This window comes from Camelus dromedarius, chromosome 20 (assembly GCF_036321535.1).
Source record: "Camelus dromedarius isolate mCamDro1 chromosome 20, mCamDro1.pat, whole genome shotgun sequence".
Lineage (NCBI taxonomy): Eukaryota > Metazoa > Chordata > Mammalia > Artiodactyla > Camelidae > Camelus > Camelus dromedarius.
In genome coordinates this window covers 2,719,772-2,740,835 of record NC_087455.1, presented here as the reverse complement: position 1 = coordinate 2,740,835, position 21,064 = coordinate 2,719,772, and the positions used below count along the sequence as shown (strand labels likewise).

At 50.5% G+C, this 21,064-nt stretch overlaps 1 protein-coding gene across 16 annotated transcripts in view; it reads right to left on the bottom strand.

The window, feature by feature from the left end:
- PTK2 (protein tyrosine kinase 2) overlaps nucleotides 1–21,064 on the bottom strand; it is a 199,959-nt gene that overhangs the window by 25,760 nt on the left and 153,135 nt on the right. For 13 of the 16 annotated variants that reach the window (XM_064476800.1, XM_064476798.1, XM_064476803.1 and 10 more), the window contains 6 exons: nucleotides 20,436–20,536; nucleotides 18,690–18,805; nucleotides 17,769–17,869; nucleotides 14,668–14,757; nucleotides 11,744–11,948; nucleotides 1,481–1,592 (listed from right to left, as the gene is read on the bottom strand). In XM_064476800.1, coding sequence (XP_064332870.1) covers nucleotides 1,481–1,592; nucleotides 11,744–11,948; nucleotides 14,668–14,757; nucleotides 17,769–17,869; nucleotides 18,690–18,805; nucleotides 20,436–20,536 — 725 coding nt within the window. Of the gene's footprint in view, nucleotides 1–1,480; nucleotides 1,593–2,052; nucleotides 2,173–3,296; nucleotides 3,513–11,743; nucleotides 11,949–13,748; nucleotides 14,390–14,667; nucleotides 14,758–17,768; nucleotides 17,870–18,689; nucleotides 18,806–20,435; nucleotides 20,537–21,064 lie in introns of those variants that run through there. The other 3 variants (XM_064476805.1, XM_064476807.1, XM_064476806.1) reach the window with 3 other exon arrangements.

The following is a 21,064-nucleotide window of genomic DNA, read 5'->3' as shown; positions in this document are numbered from 1 at the left end:
AAGCTCTTCTGTGGGTTGCAGGGGACACGCTGCACCATCTGTGCTGATCGCTGAGCACGCCCAGGCCTCACTTCTGTGACTGACACAAGCGCTGCAGGCGCATCACCTCGTTTGGCCTCAGCGCCCGCCCCTTGCAGACGGGGGAGGGGCAGGGCGCAGGCCGGCAACTTGCCCGCTCACTGCAGCCGACCGTGAGCAGGTACACTTGGTTTCTAGGCCTGAGAGAGTAACTTCCACACTCTCCTGCCTCCAGGACTGAACTGTTCTGTAGTCGTCACTGAGCTAAGAAACAGGCAAACTTGCGTATACAAATTGGAGGGCCACGCTGGGATGGGGGTTCACAGATTTGTGGTAGGTAGCTAAGGAATTTTTGGTTGTTGAACTAGGAGAGATGGAGAAATGTTCAGGTTTTATCACAAACCGGCTCAGAGACCCCCTTCTCTGGGCCTCAGCTTCCCCATTTGTTGAGGAACCCAGGCTATGGAACCCTCACCTCTAAAATTCTGAAGACTGGGTCTTACACAGTTTAAAATATTGGCCAATAGACAGAAGCTTTCAGGAATCATGATAAAAAAAAATGGGTACAATATTTAAATAGCACTTTGTGTTAACAAATTTCTGAATATTTTTCAAAAAGAAAATGAAGTAAAGAACTGTCAAAGTTCCTTAATATATTTTTAGGTAGCCAAATACTAAATAGCTGGCAACTATTAATTGCAAAAAAGTCTATTATTAATTGTCCAGAAAATGACCTGAACTGGATTATTCACAGCAAGTACGCCAGTGTGTGAAAACACCATCCCGTCAAGAGCAGAAAGAGAACAAAAAATTCTGAGGAGCGTGTTGAAGGGCCAGCTGTGTCCAACCCACCGGCCGCAGCAGAGCTGAGCGAGGCGGGAAGGCTCTGGCCACCTCCTGGGGGCCAGGGGACCGGAGGGCAAGGCTGAGAGGCCACCTGCAGATCTCCCCACGCTGACAGCCCAGCCACCAGCCCCAGATAAGAAGAGGACAGAAGATGTGCACTAGGTTCTCAGCAAAACAAAACCAAATCCAGAAGGAACAGGGTCAGGTGAAATCTGACTCAATGCAAAATAAAACAAGATGTAAAGCATTCATGGCCTGGTTTTAGTCCACCTGATGATTTAACCTTGACTTGGTCATCAGCAAGGTCCCTGACACCCAGCAGAGAGGAGCTTCCCCCAAGCCAGGTGTGCACACTTAAGTCTGCCGTGCGGGTGGGGAGGAGGAGCATCTTAGGACCACATCTAATCCAACTGCTCACAGTTTCGAACAACCTACGGCTGAAATGCGAACCAGGGAAACGAGCGCACAGGAGGGTGACACGCAAAGGAGCAGATATGAAACAACAGCTGTGACGACGGCTCTGACACTTGGCCCTTCCTGCCGACGGCACTGCCTACACCACAGACCTCAAAAGTCGGCAGGAGCAAGGCCAAGGTTGAGGGGGAGGCTCGCCTACCTTGGGCGGCGCTTCGTCGGACCCTCCGGAGTCCCAGGACACTGTGACCTGTCTTCTGGACTCCATCCTCATCCGCTCTTCTTGCTGCACCTTCTCTTCCTCCAGGATTGTGCTAGAGAGACAAGACGGGGTTACTGAGGGGAGCTGGCAACGGAGGAAGAGCGCACAGCCCAGACCTCCGGCTGCTCTCAGCCGCGCAGCAGACTCCAGCAAAGGGAAGCAGAGAGAGGCCGGTTTCTAACTTCACAAAAGGATTCCAGAATGGCCTGGGTCCAAAGGGCAAGCCCGTGTACAACACAGCCACAGGTAAGGAGTGGACAGCAGGTGAGACAAGCAGAAGCTGGAGAATCAGAGATGGCCGGGGGGGACTGTCTACACGCCAGCGCTTCCTCGGAGCAGAACCGAACTGAGTCACCCTGAGAAATCCCCAGCAGCACTGGATCAAGCCCAGACCGGCCCGGGACAGACTGTTCACTGGGACACAGGCCCCGCATAATGTCACACATCCCATGTTAAGTGACAAACGGCCGCCTGGCCCGTCACCCCCTCACTGCTCATGACCATCTTCCTACCAGCGCTCTTCTCGTCGGGGAAGAGGGAAGAGGCAACAGTATTTCCCAGCACTGCTGACAACACCGCCTGCTTTAAACTGGAGACTCCGCACTGGGGCACCGCGCTTCACCCGCCGCCCCCAGCGCCCTCTCCGCGAGCTCCCACCCCACCCACGCGGGGCCCCGGCTCCCGGCTGACGGCTCCGGGCCGGGCTGGGCGAGCTGGCCGCCTGCTCGCTCGTGCACAGCCCAGCCTCCCGGCGGAGCAGCGAGTGAGCAGCGCTCCGGAGGGTGAGGTCAGCCGCCGGCGGCCTTTCTAATCTGGGAACTCGGCTCGCGGTTTCAGGAGGACATTCCTGCCTGACTGGAGCTGCTTTCTCACACAGCCTCCCTCACGTAACCCCTTCCACATCAGGATACGGCAGACAAAACACCCGCCCCGAGTCAGCAAGCCACGCCAGATGTCAGGGCTTTCCCTCTAACACAAAGGAACAGAATGGTTTCTCCTCAGTGATCACGTCAGCACTTTAGTGACAAGCAAAGTTTAGTCAAAAGATGCCACCCCTCCTCAAAACATGATCTGGGTTTTCTTCTCACTCCAGCTAGATGATCAGGGCTGAGGAGACACATGGAACTTTAACAGTGAAGAAGTTGGTGGCGCCCTCAGGACTGGCCAGGGGCACGCGGCCTGCCCCTGGGACTCTCACGCGGTGGCTGAGAGCTGCCCGCTCTGGCGTGCCCGGAGCCGGCAGAGCACCGGGGGTGAAGCCCCGGGCCGCCGGGGGCGGGAGTCCAGGCAGACGCTGGCCAGGGAGCCGGGCCGTCTGCGATGAGCACCTCAGTGCCCTGCTCAGGCGCCTGACCCTCAAAATAACAGACCTGGAATCAGAACTTCCAAAGATTTTGTAGTTTTAAACAAGTGAAAAGTCCATAAAAAACCAAGAAAAAAATCAAGTTAAAAAACTGTCCTTATTTCCAACTTCTTCAAAGACTTAAAACACAGACAAGCTACGAGGAGGCCAAGTGTGTCGCACCCCCAAGGCAATGGGACTCCAGCTCACACAGGTCCCGGGAAGGCCGTTTATTTCCCGCGGGCCATTCTGTGAGCTGGGCCGCCCTGGTCTTTAGGTTATGCTCCCCACAAAAGCCTCCAACAGGCCAGGGCGGTCGCTCGCCACAGGGAGACCCTGGCGCCCCCTCCAACCTGCCCCCACTGGTCTCCCCGGCTCTGCCCCCTTCCCCCCTTCCCCCCAGCCCACACTGACCCCACGGGTGGTCTCGCTGCTCCGTGGGCTAGACTGTGGGCCTCCCTCGCTGCACACTTGGGCCAGGCCCCTCGTCAGCTGCACAGCACCTGCACGTGTCTGGCCCTGCAGCGCTTCCTCACGAGCACGCCGGCCTCGCCCCTCAGAACCGAGGCGGGCTTAACCGGGAGGCCAGACCCTTCTGTCTCAAACCAAAAATAACTTGTCAAAAGGCTTCTTGAGAAACCGCAGTTTGTTGCTCAGTGTAGTCAAGAATACAAACAACCCATAAAATATCCATTTTCACAAAGGAAGCCTATTCCAGAGACGGAAGAGGAGGGCACATGGAGACATTTCTGCCTTTTCTCTTTACAGCGGCTGAGGAACCCAGAGCAAAACACCAGAGTGCACAGGGGCAAGGAGGTCAACTTGAAACATTCTTTCCCAAACTACAAATATTTTTAGTTGCAATACATTCCATTCGAAAACTTTTAGCTGCTTAATGTGAACTGGAAACAAGCCCTCATGGTTTTTCCTTGGATGGTGGATTCTGTGTCTCAGACTTGCAAACAGATGAAACAAAAGCTAGTAAGACTTTTTATTTAACAAAAGTTAGGACACATGATCGTCATTCTCTGTTCATCCATGAGCCTCATCTGGGAAGAGAATCGGGAAGAGGGGAAAGGAGTATTTATGTAAAGTTAATTTTATTTCCCCCACTTTAAGTCATCAAAGTAATCAAATCAGAGTAAAGGACGTGAAAACTGTGTTCTCTCGGCCTGCGGCACTCCCTGGGAAACCCAATCTCCCGGGCTCCACAGGCCAGGATGGGGAGGTCTCGTTACATTTCCGTTCTGGAGCCAAGATGTGACTTCACCTCTAAGGTATTTTCATGGAGAGCGAGAAAGTGGTCTACGAGGTTCTTCGTTTCCAGTACCGGGCTAAGATACCAGAGCAAATCTCCGACTCAGACAAGCTGCACAGCAGATGAACAATCGGCCCTGAGGGAGGCATTCCAGCCGCTCCCGCTGCCCCAGAGGAGAGGCACCAGCTACCAGCCGCGTGTCTGCTGAGCTCGGCTCCAGGGCAGCGGCCCGTGCCAGCCATGTCCTCGCCCATCAACGAGAATGACACTGCCTGTCCTGCCCGCTGCCAGGATGGAGAAACAAAGGAGACAAGAAGAGCCAGAGAGAGCTTGAGTGAACGTAAGCGCTGCACTTCTACCTGCCTGTTTTCACCTATTTCAGCTCTGCAGCGTCCTTCCCGAGGCTGATTATACTGCTCTTCTTCTCTTTGAAACCATAAACATTTCCTCCGTACTTGAGTAACTTAAAAAAAAAGACTGGACTTTGATCACCTAAACATACTAATTTTATGATGACATCACGAAATTTGCTCTGGACAGAAAATCAATCTGAGTTCATAGCTACTCAGGCTAATTCGGAAAATAGTCAGAGAAAGGGCAGCAAGAAACTGGATGAAAAAAAGCCACGAGGGAAATGGCTTGTTTTGGCAAGTTCATGGGAATACCAGTTTTGAAACATGATCTCTTATAATTAGCCAGCATTGCCTCACCACAAAGGAATGGAATTGACCTTTCAACAACAACAACAAAAAAAACCCTTGGTATCTTTGCAGAAAACAAGTCTGGAGGCTTGAGACAAAGCTGGGAAAGGCATATGTGCAGCTGGCTGACCGAGTGGCTAAATGCCACAAACACCGGGGGACAGCACTCGCCTCTGCTCTCTTCTCTTGTAAGTGGGCACCGCAGACCAACACCTCGTTTCACAAACACACCTGAACGGCGCTTCTCTCTTTACTAGTATGTATCTCAAACTGCAGGAAATAATGCACTTTTGTTTGGTTGTGGTAACACATCTCAAAGTTATTTTAAAAAGTGATTTCTACTAAAGCCTTACTTTAAAATGGTGACTGCTTCGTATTTTTGCCAGGTTTGAGAAACCCCTATCTGACCAGTCCTCTTGCAGACAGCAACTATGGGCTAGGCACACACAAAGAGCAACCCAAAGCAGGGCGCTGACACTAGGAGGAAGGGAGTGGTAGGGGCGATTCCTACTTTTACACGGCTATTAGCCAGAAAGCAGGCCCCAGCCTCACTGGTTTGAAGACTCTGGCGACTGGGTTTGGCTCATCACAGCCGGTGGGAAGCGAGGGGGGAAGTCCCAGGAAGGAAAGAGCAGGGAGGGGGTTCGTCAGATTCTGAGCATAAACTCTGCCGGAGTTGCTAGCTGACCCTGCCATGTGCACACAGGGCAGGCTCTGGAGCCCAGCTGAGGCTAAGAGAGCTGACCTGAGATCGGAGCTCACAGCACGGGGAGAGTGCGCAGTCTGAGGGCAGCCAAGCCAGGTGCCTACTAAAACCAACCGACCGACCAACCAACCGCTCTTCAGCGGCTCCTGCAGCCTGTCAGTAACCCCACCCTGGACGTGATCTGAGATTACCTGATGCACAAATAAGAATTAAAATGCAATCCACCCTCAAGAGGAAAAAACAATCTAAAGGACGCTGACTCCAAAGGTGACTCAGAAGCTGGAATTAGCCAGCAAGAACTTTAAAGAGCTATTATATTCAAGGACATAAAGGAAAATCTGTTCACAGTTAATGAAAAGATAGGAAATGTCAGCAGATAAATAGAGACTATAAAAAAGAGCCAAATGAAAATTCTATAATGAAAAATAAAATACCTGAAATAAAAATCTCCACAGGACTGGATGATCAGTAGGATGGAGATGACAGAAGAGTCAGAGAAACTGAAGATAAACTGATAAAAAATCATCCAATGAGAAGGACTTCGAGAAAAAAGGGGATAACTGACGAATGGGTTACCCTTCCAGACAATATCAAGACCTAGCAGGATGGCAATGAGACAGAAAACACTGGTTTGATGACTAAGGAGGAATTCAGACATCACCCTTGAGAGGAATTTCAGAAGCAGATACAAAACCACTTTAAAAACACACAGCGAAGAAGCACAAGTTACCTAATGTCATTAATCTAACCTAGAGTTCATATTTTAGGATAAATGAAGAACCAAAAAAGATTAAAAAAATACTTGTATAAGATGTCCGTGAGATATCTATAAAATGTCAGAAAGATGAGCCTTGCATTTTGGTGTCTGGATAATAATAGCTAACACTTTTAAATTCAAATAACAAAGTTATTGTTTTTTTTTTTTTAACAGTAATTGATCATTTTCCAGTCCCCTAAGATCCCCAGGCCCCCTGTGGATCTTCAGAAAAAGCTTTCTTGTTACTACTACTGCCAGAACAGCCATCAAGTGTGTGTGCTTGTGAGCATGTACAACTGAGGGCATTTCAGATGATTTTATTTAATCTTGAAAACTTGAGCACAGCAGGATTTGTGATTTTGCCCTTCAGGGAGGTTAGTCACTTGCCCAAGGTCAACTTAGATCAAACAGATTTCTCAGACGCCAGCTTTGTATGATAAAGTTGAGAAGCAAACGTGACAACATTAAGTTATAATAACAAAGACAACACTCCCCACCCCTCAGACCCCTGCAAGACCCAAGCTGGAGATAAGGCTGTGAATTAGACACAGTAGGAGGGCTCAGCAGGTGCCTGCAGAGGGCAGCCAGCACACACTGCAGGCTTGTCCCCACTTTGCCTCGAGCTCCCCTGGGGAGACTCAATCTCGTGGAAAACTTCCACAACTGCCCCCACCATCTCTGGGATGATGGCAGCCAAGCAGCCACATGCAACATGCTCGAGATGTGACAGCCAAACATGGTAACGCAGGACACCGAACCCCTTCAAAAAGAGTCTGATGTGGAGATGCTGCCTTCTTTCTGGGACTTTCTCTGGTTGGTACACAAGCAAACGTCAGAAAACCAGCTGCAGGAATCCCTGAACAGTATGGTTTCTTCCCTTTTTCCTTCTTTTTCGTTTTTAACTAAAAGATATCGACAACTTGACCACCAGTCACGATCATAAGATGGGGCACTGCTGACTTCTAGCCGTGTCTCAGATCAAGGTATAGAGCCTGACAGCTGAGAGCCTGAGCCCTGGACTCAGGTGGACCTGCCCTGAATCCCAGCTGTCACCCCAAGCCAGCTTCCTAACCTCGAGTTCCTCATTTGTAAACTGATGATGACAATATTACCTACATCTCCAAGGACCGTGAGATCAAGAGATGGAACGACGCGTGCAAGTTCACAGCACAAGGCCTGGCAAGTAAGTGTTCTTTACGACAGAAAAGCTGAGGCAAACTGTGTGTTTTTTCCGTTTTTAACCTAACCTTCATATGTGAAAATGGCATGCTTAGGAACAAGGAGCAATTTCCAAAGGTGTAAAAAAACTATGGTTGGAGTAACTGGAGTTCTCATCGCTGCTGGGAGCACTATACTGGTAGGTCTACTGCGAAAAACAGGCAGCCAGCAGACAGAGCTAAGCTCGTGCCTTCCTGCTGACTCCTGGGTATGTGCCCACCAGAAATCCAGAAAGTCCTGGACACGTGCTCACCCAGACCACTTTCTGTTATGTCCACACAGCACAAGTCTTGAGCTCCAAGGTGGAAAGTGCCTATATTTCCACCAAGAGTAGAATGGATAAACTACGGTATATTTGCAAGTGGAACACCACACAATATAGCAATGTGAGTGAAGCACTGTACCACCTGAATGATACAGATGATCTCAAACTAAACACTGGCCAAAATAAACCATACACAAACAAGTACACACTGAATGACACCATTTACATAAAGGTTAAAAGCAGGCAGGACCGAGCCATGTGAGTGGTTACCCTTAGAAAGTGAACAGTAATTGGAAAGGGGGCACCTGGTGGGCTTCTGGGGTGCAGGGGCTGGTTACACAAGCGCGTCCTGTCTGTGAAGACTCAGTGAGCTGTTTATTTCTTGGCATGTTTATATGTTCACACCTTTGCATGTCAATAAAAAATTGAAAAAATACAAAAATTAGGGTACAAAACTTCAAATTGGTAGTTTTGTTTATTGCTCTCATTTGTCTAAAATGAATTTAAGAACCGCACATTAACCTAAAGTGTTTCCCTGAGATAAAACTAGCAATCTTGCCCTATAATGGCACAAGTACGTCAACCAAGCAGTGCACTGTTAGGGAAAAATATTTTTAATCTAAGCTCCAAAAGGGCAAATACTAAAGCTGTTCATTGTGGCTTCCTTGGCACAGTAGCTAACAAAGAATTAAATGAATTAATGAGGGATTAAATGATTTTCTTTCCATTCAAAACATACTTAGAGCGCTCACAACCTGGCAGCCATCTGACACAAACATGCTGGGCACACACCGCGAGACGTTTCCTCTTGGGGAACCTTTCATACTTGATTACAGGCCACCTAGAGGTTAACCTCGTTCTGCTTCCCAGTAAGTTCCCATCTGTGAGTAAGAAACAGGATGTGAGGAGGACAGGCCTGAGTCACAGGGATCAGCCCACGGAAGCATGAGTCCAGCACTTTATGACCTGCCTAGTGAGAGTCACCCCGAGAGGCCACCTTCCTCAACTCACAGTAAAAGCGCGTGGCCCAGTCAAAGAGGAGTGGATGCCTGCGATAACTGGAGTTTATTTTCCAACACTTTCTCTGAGGGCAGAAAGGGGTTTGGGGAACATTTTTAACTGCCCCGGGGTAAGGGTATCCAAAATTTATTACTTCATTAAAACCTTGACTATAATAGAAAATTTGAAAACCTCAATAAAAGAACCTATTTAATTATTGTGATTCACTGTTACATATAAATGTCTCAGGAAGCTATTATATCATAAAGTTACTTTTTTTGGCTTATTTGGTAGCCAGATGTTCCAAATGCAAAGCTGAACTCCATTTCTGATTAACACAAAACAATACATAACAAATCAACGCCCAGTGACTTGTGCTAATGGTTCACAAGAAAGTATCTATAAATAGGTACAGTATGTTTGTCCACGTGTACGTGTGCATGTGTAAATTTACTGTATTTAGTTCTAAGATGTCATGCTGGACAGTTTTGGAGCTACTCTGCCTTAATGAAACGGCCAGCATGAGCCTGCGCGTGCCGGGCAGTGACGTCGCAGCGGCCTGGCTCCTGACTGGGTCCAGGCTCCCGGCCTGGAGGTGCGGGCAGCCGCGAGGTGAGTATGACCATCCCTGTCCTCAAGGAGCCTCAGTCTAGTAGGGAGGAGACGTACTAGACTGTGAGCTCCTCGAGGGCAGGAAGAGTGTCAGGTGCTCCGGCCCAGCGACCGGCGCCAGGCCCACCTCTGGTGCGCACGGCCACCGTGGGACGTGGCCCACTGCGGCAGCGCCGGGCAAGCGCAGCCAGAAGAACATCGTGCCCCGGACGCCCTGCGGGCAGAGGAGGGGAGCGGCGAGGAAGGTGGGGAGGACTGCTGCCTTTCAGGCCCCAGTGTGAGGAGGGGACGGGAAGCCCCCGGCCAGCTGTAGTACAGACAAATGCTACTCTGGAAGCCTCCACCTAACGCGGGAGGAAGGGGGACCCACTGAAAGTCGTTCTGAGCGAGGGAAGCACTCCCCCAACTGTGACGTTTTGGTAAGACTGATGAGTTATGCCGGACCAGGGGAGAAGGGGTGGGTCTGAAGACCCTGGGGTGAGGACTCCCCAGCTGGTCAGCTGACAGGGGAGGCGAGGACCCGCTGATGGTTCCAAGAAGCAGATGGAGGTAAAGGCACCATTGTAACTACAGAAGGTGGCGGGCAAGAGGAGGAGGTACAGGTTGACTTTAGGAGAAACATGATGTCCGGCTGTAGCTGAAAACAGGTCCAGGACGCGTGAGAAAAGGCAGGATGACGCTCAAGACAGACACGGTGGGAGAAAAAGTGCGGGAAGGCTAAGACAGGACAATCCAGGAGAGGTGCTGAGGGAGGAGGCGGGGCTGCACAGCGGAGCTGGAGGCACGCAGGGTAACAGGGGAGACCACGTTGGGAGGAGGGCAGATGGAACTGGTATCAGAGGGGAGATTTGCAAAGACAGACTGTCAATTCAGAAGGAAGGTCAAGGAGGAACAAAAAATGTATGGCAAAACAAGAAATAAAGCGCGCTCCCAACCCAGCTCCAACAGTGACCGCAACACAATGGAGCTGCGTGAGAACGAAGAAACTGGAGGTTTCCGCGTGAACGAGGCTAGAAGTCCTGCAGGCCCCTCTGTGCGAGGCCGGGCTAGTGGGGAGGGTCATGGGCTCCAGCCGTGAGGTCAGTGCCCGCCGAGCCTTGCAGGACTTCCGTCTGAGGGCAGGACTGGGTTGTGCTCACTGCTGGATCCACAGAACTTAGCTTAGAACAAAGCAGACACTTAGCCAGATAGTTGCTGGCTGGATGAATCTCTCACACCTCTAACTAACAGCCCTGCTTCTTCCTCGCAATGTCCTCCCCGTGGGGAGACCTGTTGAGCAGGGGGAGCTGCTGGAGGCGAGGTGAGGTGAGGCGGGGCAGGCTGACCAAGGGTCCCAGCACTGGGGGATGAGGCAGGGCGAGAGGGGCTGCCAGGGTCCTTTGTATCCTAATATTTGGCAATTTTTATGAAAAAAGACCAAAAATATAGCAAAAATTTTAAAACACATAAAACCAGGGTAATACCCCAAATACCAAATATGAAAGCACGTGACACAGAACACATCAAACCATGGTGTGGGTTGGTGGGTTATAGAATTAAGCTCCCATGCATATGCATTATATTAAAATACCTTGTTTACTAACATATTAGGTCTCGAGCTAGACTTTAACAGAATCCAACAACTGTTTACTGAGCACTTCCTAGGTGCCTGGCCCTGAGCCCTGTGTGCCGGGGCCACAGAGTGAATGAGGCATGGTGAGTGTGGCCCGTCGAGGGCTGGGTCTGGCCAGTGGTGGGCCAGCTCTGTGCAGACTCTGAAGTCCTGTGCATTGCCCCCGGGACTGGGAGCTACTGGGGGTCTGGGTCCACCAGTGTCTGGCACAAAAGAGGCGGCACGAATGTGGGAGTGAGGATGATTTAACCACAATAACGGAAGTTTTGGAAAGGCGCCACAGGAGTGGCCCTCTCTCCGCGAGCAGGGCTGGGTAGGGAAGCTTCCTGAAGGTGGGAACACCTGAACTGGATTCTGAAGACTCAAGAGGGGTCATCGGGGGCCAAGGTGGGGAACGGCACTGGCAGTGAGCTATGTGGGGGGGTCACAGGTGGTCAGGCGGTGCTGCAGCGGAGGTGTCCGGGAGACAGAGGGTCTGTGTGAAGTGAGGCTGGAGAGGGAGCAGGGACCAGATCATGCCGGGTCTTGGAGGCCACGCCAAGTCAGTCAAAAGTCAGGGGAAGGATATCTGATCATAATTGGAAGTTCAAGACTTTAAGAAGAAATCTTCCTAAGACTCCAACAAGGCATAAACAAATACAAATTGATGAAAAAGTCCTCAGAATCTGATAAGCGACTTGCAAGGGAGGAGACGGCATGGCAGCCGCCTGCCCCAGCCCGGCCCCGCCCCTACCTGAGCTGAGCTTTGAGCTCCGTGAACCGGGGCCGCCTGCTGGGGTCGTAGGCCCAGCACTTGGTCATGAGGCTGTAGAGGGTGGGAGGGCAGCTGGGAGGCATCGGCAGCCTCTCCCCGTTCTCGATGCGCCCGATTACGTCATTGTTCTTCACTCCTTGGAAGGGCTTCACGCCGTGCATCAGGATCTCCCACATGCACACACCTGCGAAGCGGGGCAGAGAACAGCGGTGAACCGGCGGGAGGAGCAGGACAACCCTGCGCTCAGCCGGGAGCGCCAGCTGTGTGGTCCAGGGCGGAGCGGCCGGACACAGCCGCACTCACAGCTCTGCAACCAAGTGAGAACAGGAACAGTCATTTAACATGACGTGAACAATGAGATATTAACTTATTATCAAGGAGAGAACCCATCATTTTTCTAAGAGGTTTATTCCTCTGAAAAATTTGTATTAGGGAACGGCCCACCAGGTCAGTGACACTTCCTAGCTTCACAAACGAATCCAAAAGAGGCTGAATGAACTTCAGGTTTCCCTCCACTTCAGTCCAGCTTGCTTACGATCACAGCAGCCGAGCTGAAGCCCAGCAGAGAAAACCCTAAAACCGAAGTCTCACAGGTTCCCCTGCAGGCTTCCTGTGCCGAGGAGCACAGAGGCACCACTGTCCGTGCGTCCACTGATCGGTCACTGTGTTTCCCACACGGAGCCCTGAACTTCCCTGGGTCGCAGCCATCTCATCCACAAACTCCATAATCGACCCTGAGAAGCTTTTTACCTGCACTGCCCTTGGAAACGAGAGACTTTCCCAGAACTTTCTGAACCATCCTGAGCCTTCCCCCCAAGGACCACATCACGTAACACCTAGCGGGCCTTCCAGGACCTTGTCCTCCCAGCAGCTCCCCGTCATCACTTGGCACTTTGGCCACTCAGCTCTGCCTCTCTAGACAAGCCCTCATCATGCCTTGGCGTGTGCGAAATTCTCTAGATTCAACACCTTTCATTTTCCTCTTCACAAGCTCGCTTCTTCTGAGGTTCATCTGTGAGTTTCTACACCATCCTCCTGCCCCTCATGTCCACTCCCAGCGCGAGTGTGCCTGGCACCACAGTGCCTCGAGGACAGGAGAGGTCACCTTCTTTTGCATCTTCAGCACCTCAAACGGTGTGCGCCTCAATGGAGGAGGGCACACCATCACACTAATGTGAATCAGATTCCGAAATCGGCCCAAAGTCCAACAGTTTCAAAGTAAAGAGTGTATGACAAAAATAATGCCTTAGTCTGCCTTTCTCAGAAACTGGGACAGCATCACTAGCAAGACCAGCCCTGGGTACCATCTCCTGAGACCTTGGCATGTCCCTGGCATCCTTCTTTGACACTTACATGTTATCCTTGATCCTCACACCTGGCATTTCTTTAAATACTGTATTTTATCAAATCTAAGATACCACAGACTGTAAGAGCCACTATCATATGATCAGGAAAAGGGGGTGTGTGCTGCCAGCTAAATCATTATGTGATCCCTGTTACCGTCTAGAATTATTTTATTCCTACCACAGAGCTCTTTTAAACTCATTCAGACAAGAAAGTAGCACCAATACGAACAAAACAAAACAAAGTCTACCTGAGTGCAGGCGAGTAACCACATGGAACACAACCCCAGCTAACACCAACTGTGAGGTGCCACTGAGGTGTGACATACCCCAGGCCCAGGAATGCAGAAATGTGAAAAAAAACAGGTGCCGTAGAATCTCTGAAATATGAAAGTTCCTTGAGAGGATAAGAAACGTGCTCTCTGGGTCACAAAGCTGTTATGTGAGGTCTCGAGATCTGAAGCCAACCAACTGGGCCCAGCACCCCCCTCCAATCACGTCCCACCATTTCCTGCTCTACGCAGGCCCTTCCTCACCGAGCATCAGTTAGGGCACTTACGGTCGTTAAAAGTCAACAGCAAGTAAACAGAAGGAAAAATGAGAACACATACTTGATGTATAAAGTTATTTTTATTTATTGTAGGAAAAAAGGTACATAAACTTAACAAGGCATCTCCTGGGAATTAGTTTAACAAGGCAGCAGAGAACACAGGCACAAGACCACTCACAACGTCAACACGCACGTGTTGTGACGGACAGAGAAAGAGCAGGGAGAGCAGAGGAGGGGAGCCCATGTCCGGGTGACACACCTGCTACAGGGCTTCATGGTAGAGGGGACACTTCAGGTGATCTTGAGGGTGAGGCAGTTTCACATGGCAGAGAGGGTGCAAGGATAAGGCGTCCCAAGTAGAAGAGTGACACCAGGAAAGGGGGGCGGGGGAGGGAGTGTCACCCACATTAAAAGGGGGAGCAACTTTAAACTTTGGATCAAGTAGCTGGTTGGTGGGGGGAGTTCTGCCAGTTACCCACAGAGCAGGAGGAGGACAACAGTGAGGACTCGGAGCAGGTGGAAGGGACAGAGTGGACATCAAAGCAGCAGCTACAGGACACGGAGGATCAAGCTCTCAAGCCTTGAGACAAGTCGGGAAGGAGGTCAGATTCCAGAAGGAAGAGATGAAGGAGAGTCTGGATCTGTAACTGGAAGGACGCTCTGGATCGAGGGGCCGTCACAGAAGAAGACGGACAGGTTAACTAAGTCATTCACGTAACAGGAGTGACCAAGCTGCAGCGAGAGAGCAGAGGAGGAAGGAAGGGCATCTCCCTGCGAGGGAAGGGGGCGGTCGGAGACCAGAGGACCGAGGCCAGGAGGAGCCGAGCCAGAGCAGCGCAGGTGCGCAAGGGAGGCGGGACGGGGGTCTGATGAGGGGAGGGGCAGGCGGGGGGCGGGCACGTCAACCTGCAGACTCTGGAGACACGGCGCTCAACTTACTCTGTAGACTAGGCGAACCACCATTTCTAAACCATTTTCAAACCGATTTCAAGAAGCTCCCCAGTACTCACCAAACATCCACACGTCACTAGCTGAGGTAAAACGTCGAAAGTTGATTGACTCTGGTGCCATCCATTTAATAGGCAATTTTCCTTTGGAAGCTAGAAGATTAATTTTAGAAAGTAAAATTTCCCTGTTCTCTACCAGTTGCAGCTAGCTGAGATTTTTATCAGAACAGAGAGCCTCAAACCTCCGACCCCTTGGGCTTTCCATCTCTGGGAGAAGGACTCCTCACTCCTGACGTACGCAGGTCACCGGGCTGACGCGGGGCCGGACTGGGGAGGGAACCAGCACGGGGGTCCTTGGGGGGAGGGGCAGGGGCGGGGGAGGGGAGGGAGCCCCGGTTACCGGGAGGTATCAGCTCACAGCTCAGTGATGCAGGCTTCGCAACATCCCCAAACAGACCCTAACTTTAGAAACAGCCAGGTGACGACACTGGCCAGTCCTCATTCGCAGTAGCTGATCCTATGGTTGCCCTGAACACTGAACCCCGCTCAGAGGAGAAATACGTACATATACAGCCATGCCTCACATAGGTCATCACCTTAAACCCTAAAAACTTATCCCAGTAGATCCTGACTTCTTTAGAAATTGAGGATCGGTTGTGTTGGTGACTTGCTTGAGGCTGCCCCATGAACAGCGCCCAATGCTGGGGTTCAAACCTGTGGGACAGGCCCAGAGCCAGGGGTGCCTGCAAAGCACGGGCTGCCCCCGCCTCTCCGCCCTCCAGCAGAAACAGACCAGCCTGCCACTCCTCCCTGGACGTCCACACATGACCGTGACAGCACCCTGACTATAGATTTGGGGCGGGATAGAATCCACAAAAAGTGGGGACGGGCTGTACCTTCACCAGCAGGTGAGGAGCGGGAGGGGGGGAAGGAATGAGAAAGGAGACTCTCAGGAAGCCTGAGACCGGCCCCCCCCCCCCCCCGCAGGGGCCTGAGCGCTCTCCTGTGGCACATCACTCAGCACCACACCTGAGCGTGACTTCACCTGCTTACAACCCAGGGAACCCGCCCCTCAGGAAGTCGAGCTCTAAGGAGTAGACACAGTCTTCTCAGACACGGCGTGGGAGCACCAGGGACCCCGCACCCAGGCCGAGTGCTCGCGGGTGAGAAGAGTTGGGGGCCGGCGGGCCGGGAGGGAGCCACCTGGGGAGGGAGAGGAGGAGCTGCGGGTGCGAGCAGTGGGCAGGCCCGACCTGGGGAGAGGCGGGCCGCAGCGGGGATGCCTGGCCCCGCCAGCTTGGCAAGGGGCTGGCTTCCTTCTGCAACAAGGGTGCCTCTGAAGACTTTTCATCAAAAGACAACTACACTTGTTTCATTACTTTTCTCTCATGTAACCTGATGCACCTTCATGACAACTGGGGCAGAGCCTCCGTGAACTCCCTCACAAACTACTCTACAACTGGGCTCCACATGAAGAACCCAACCTCCAGGGGCTGTTCTCCTGAAGCCGAGTGGAAGCCATGCTTCCTGGCCTTTCTGAGTCAACATGGATGGCACCCGCCAGCGGCCCGCTGTAAATGCTGCCTGGATGCGGGGCCTCGGCCATCGTGCTGCCTGGCGGTTAGCTCTCTAGTGGAATTCTAGCACTTGGACTAGTTAGGATTTGAGCTGAATGTGAAATATATCTTAAACGGTGGAAAGCTGACTTGGTCATTTTTAAATTAAATGACTATATAACCAAAATGAACAAACAACCAGAGTTTTCCTTTCGCATAACAAAGGATCAGACTGTAGAATACAAAAAGCACTTGAAAAGAGAACAGTCACGAGCTGCAGTACAAAATAAAGGTCAGTTTTGTAGGTAAGATTCAGGCTCATTTTGCTGCGATATAAAAACCTAACAAACTGAGAAAGAGCCTTTGTAAACTGGTCGCAATAACAAGCACACAAAGTAAGCGCATAATACGGATTCATAATCCAAACCTCAGGTGAAGTATTAGGAATATGAAAATTAATGAAAACATTTGTTCAACAGTAATCTGAAGAACCAAGTCAATCTGATTCCAAGATTGGCAAAACTAAAGAAAAATTTCATCAGCTAGATTTTAGTTCTGAAACTAAAGGATCAAAGTGTCGGGAGTCAGCAGGCTGGACATCTGTAAGTTTGCTGGCAGTCGCTGAGCCAACGCACCCACCCCCTCTGCTGGGCAGTATCTCGCTGTGCCTACCAGGTAGAGGGCATCGGGCTGATTCCACGTTTGGCTACTAGAAATAAAGCTGCAATGAACGTTGCAACGTGGAAATTTAAGTTTTCGTTTCCTTGGGAGAAAGCTAGGAGTGTAATGGCTGGGTCATCTGGTGGTTGCACGTTTACTTTTTTTAATGACCTGCAAAACTCTTTTCCAGAGTGGCTGTACCATTTTACATTCTCGCGGGCAACTGATAGGCAATTCATCTACTCTGCGTCTTGTCTTGCCAGCACTTGGTGTCAGCGCTGTGTTAGTTTCGGCCATCCTGACGGGTGCACCCCGCCACCTCCCTGCAGGCTCACTGTGCACCTCCCCAGTGGGTGACAGGCTCAGTGCTGAGCACCCCTGCAGTGGGATCTCACTTCATATCTTCTGGCCATTTTCTACCCATGCTCTCTGCTTCTTTTCTTACTGTTGAGTTTTGAGAGTTCTTTTTGTGTTCTAGATGCTAGTCCTTGGCTGGACATGTGGTTGGCAGACCCCCCTTCCCACACTCTGTCTGCAGTTTGTCTTTCCCTTCACTGGCCTGGGTCTTTTGCGGAACAAAAATTTTTAGTTTTGATGAGGTACAAGCTATCAACTTTTCCCTTTTATGTATCATGATTTTGGTGTCGAGTCTAAGGACTCTTTGCCCAGCCCTAGAATCAAAAGATTTACTGCTATGTTTTTTCTTAAAAGTCTTGTAACTCGGTCTACGACCTGCTCTGAGTCAACACGGAGTGAGTTTGGGTTGAGGGCCATTTCCTGCCCAGGGCTGACCGGCTGCTCCCGCCCCGTCATTGAGAAGGCTGTCCTTCCTCCACAGAGCCGACGGCACACCTGTCCAAACCCAGCCGAGCACATTAGAATGTACCAGTCTGAGAGATAAAGATCACTGAAGACCTGAGCCTATTATTTCCTGCTCTGATTTCTTACCTTTGTAGTAAGTACTGTCTTCCATGTATCGGGATAGTCCAAAGTCTCCTAACTTCACACAATCATGTGAAGACACCAGAACATTCCGAGCAGCAATGTCCCTGAGTAAGGAAGAATTTGGGACAATACATTTTAATACAAGGAAAAAGGCCCCACAGGTTCATCTATGTTATATGAAGACACACAGGTATTTTGAAAGACAGCTTATATACAACACAAAAGAGATCTATGATAAACTGAGAAAAAAAGACACTTCTATTATTTTACTTCAAATATATCCCTTTGGCAGATACTTACTCATTAATACGGTGATGAATATTTTGAATGATGGCAAAGAATATTCTCATGTAATGAAACCACTTACTACTTTTCAGATCATCATATCGCTAACTGCATTAACTGACAGTGACACAGCAGCAGGATGTGTGACCCTGCTGTTACTAAGAGAGCTCACTAAGTAAAATTAAAGTTATCTGAACACCTGTAAACAACTTTGCTGACACGGTCTGTTTTAATACTGGATAACGAGACTCTCACAATACTAAGCAAACAATTTATAAGGGCTTTCACGTGCACTCAAATGAGAGGCCCAGATTATAAACAGAAATTCTGCAGAAGGCCAACAGATGTCACTCACGACACTGTGGTGTCCTGGGAAGTCCCAGGACAGCGTCTGTTTTCCGTCCACAGTGGCATGCACAGGCTCCCAAGTGTCTGGAAGGAGTAGACTACCTGCTTCAAACTCCACATGGGGAAAGCCCTCAAGTGCATGTGCGCCGCGGCGCCTCGCTTGGCTGGGGCACGCACAGCGGGGCTTCCTAGGGGCGTCGTGCAGGAGAATCGAGGGGGCACCGGGCCTCAGGGCACAGGGGCGCCCACGCTGCGCAGACCGGGCTGACCGGCTGCACCACCAGCTCTCACCTGTGCACAAACCTCTTGCTCTCTAGATACGCGAGGGCTGTACTAAGCTGGTAGGCGTACAGGATCAGAGACGCTAGATCCAAGCTGTACTTCCTCACCTGCAGAAACGACCTCAGCTTTTGTAACAGTGACCGAAAGAAAAAAGAAAAAGAATTAGTGACAGAGACTAGGAATCAACAGCAGAAGACCTACATTCAACAACACTGCTGATCATTTCCAAATGCATTTTTATGAGAATGGCTTTAACTCTACCCTAGTAAAAAACATGTAATGAAAGAAATATAGCGGCTCAGAAATTATGGTTAGTCATTCTTTATTTGAAATCCTGTTGCAAAATTGGAATGTTTATGACTGTAGATGAATTTCTGAAAAAATACAGAAAGATGCTCCCAGGGAATGAGTAAGAGCAGAGTATGAAACACTGCTGGATGACAGCAGTTGGAGAACGAAAGATCTTGTTTCCACTCAGACAAGCCTACCCCACAGCCACAGCCAGCTCGCCCCATGCGGGTCTGAGATAAGGGGGTGCAGAGGAAGGGGAGGTGACAAGTTCTCCCTCTGCCCCCGGGATGTTTTGGGGTACAGGAGGATAAAATGGTCACGTGCTGGGCTTACTGGTCCTTACTACCAGGATTATGATTAATTCAGCTAAATGCTAGTAGAGCAAAGAAGGCAGATGAATTTAACACTCTAATTCTATAAAATCAGTACATAAAGGCTAAACATTTAGCAATAGTTTAAGCCAGAAGAATTAGCAAATTCTCCAAAAACAAAAGCAGAAAAATAATGTGAACAAAAAACTGTATCTAAACACTGGTTTATTGGGAAAGGCAGGGGAGAGGGCGAAGAGACGTCGCAGAGGCCTTAAAACCTCCCCTTCAGCCGCCTTCGTTACCACATGCTCCAGACGGCAGTGGGGAGACGCCGAGGCAGCGCCCTCTCAACGGAGGGGAGGGCTGACGCTGCCGTGACGAGGAGAGTGGATCTGAACCACCCTGAGTCCTGGGAACTGATCATCCTGATTCTCATGAAGAGCAAACCTGGGTTTGGTGTCCTTCCAAAAAGAAGGAATGTGTGTGACGTTCTAGCAGGTTAAACTACTCAGTTTGAGCACCACAAAGTCAAGTGTAGAATAGAAACTGGAAAGCTGACTTGTGGATCCCCAAGCAGGCAGCTGCAGAGCTGACTGAGGACGAGGACAGTGCGGGGCCCGAGCTGCCCTGCCCTCCTGTGACTCAGCAGGCCGGGGTGGGGGCGACCTGCCAGTGGCAGGGCGACATTGGTGCAAGACGCATGCGTTTCTGTATTCTGGGGAAAGACGGATAAGGAGACCCGCCCACGATCTGTTCCTCACTCACTGTTTAAAAAGAAACCATGACTAACATGACTTGGTCTGAAAGACACTGCAAAGTGAAGTCTCAAAAAGAAGGAGGAACTGATCTGATTTACTTAAATTCCACATTAATTTGCCCAAACTCCATTAACGTGGCTTTTTCCATCCTCAAATTATTGGGCTTGTTCTTTAGGCAACAGCACCAGAAATGAAAAAACCACCACTTGGTCACCTGTTGCTTCCAGTCCTTATTAAACTTCCCGTTGGGAAGACACTGCTGCCAGAAAAGTTAGGGGATTACTTGGGATTTCAACGTCGAAGTCGCTATTTCCACATTCTCTGACCCGGAGCCCGAGGGTACAGTTCCATACCTCCCCTTCCCGAGACAGAGGCGGGGCTGGGTGGGGCAGTACCTCTCCCAGCGTGCACAGCTCCATGATGATCCAGACGGGGTTCTCCGTGATGACGCCAATCAGCTTCACTATGTGAGGGTGGTCAAACTGACGCATCGTTACTGGGGAGAAACAGTGGGCCGTGGTTGTTCTTTTGAAAACCTTTCAATTTTTCTGAAGACTACTTCAACGGAGACTCAAGGCTAAAGATGTGGAAACTGAATTCAATTTCACAGGTCTGTTCAGCTCACCAGTGGGTATAAAATGGCACAAAAAACAGACTCCAGATTGAGGCAAGAGATGCCTCTGCAGTGAGCTCGGTAGTGACTTTACAGAGTGGGGGGGGGGGGGGGTGGCAGGGCACACTGAGAGGAAAAGGGTAAGAAACCTCCTCCTCTTTTCTACAACCCATCTGACCTGGGCTAACTGTTCAGGTATCCTCCTAGAAGTCTGACTCAGACGCAATGTGTGACGTGTCACTAAGCAGCCCTCTCTACGGGGACACCACTCCTGGCCGGTGCACGGCTGACGCAGGCCTCGCATGGGCTTCCCTGAGTGCAGGTATGGCTGGGTGGCTCCCTTGCAGGGCCCTGGAACCTACCCTGTGGATTTCTGTAGTCCAAAAGGCACCTGGATTTTTTTTTTAATTT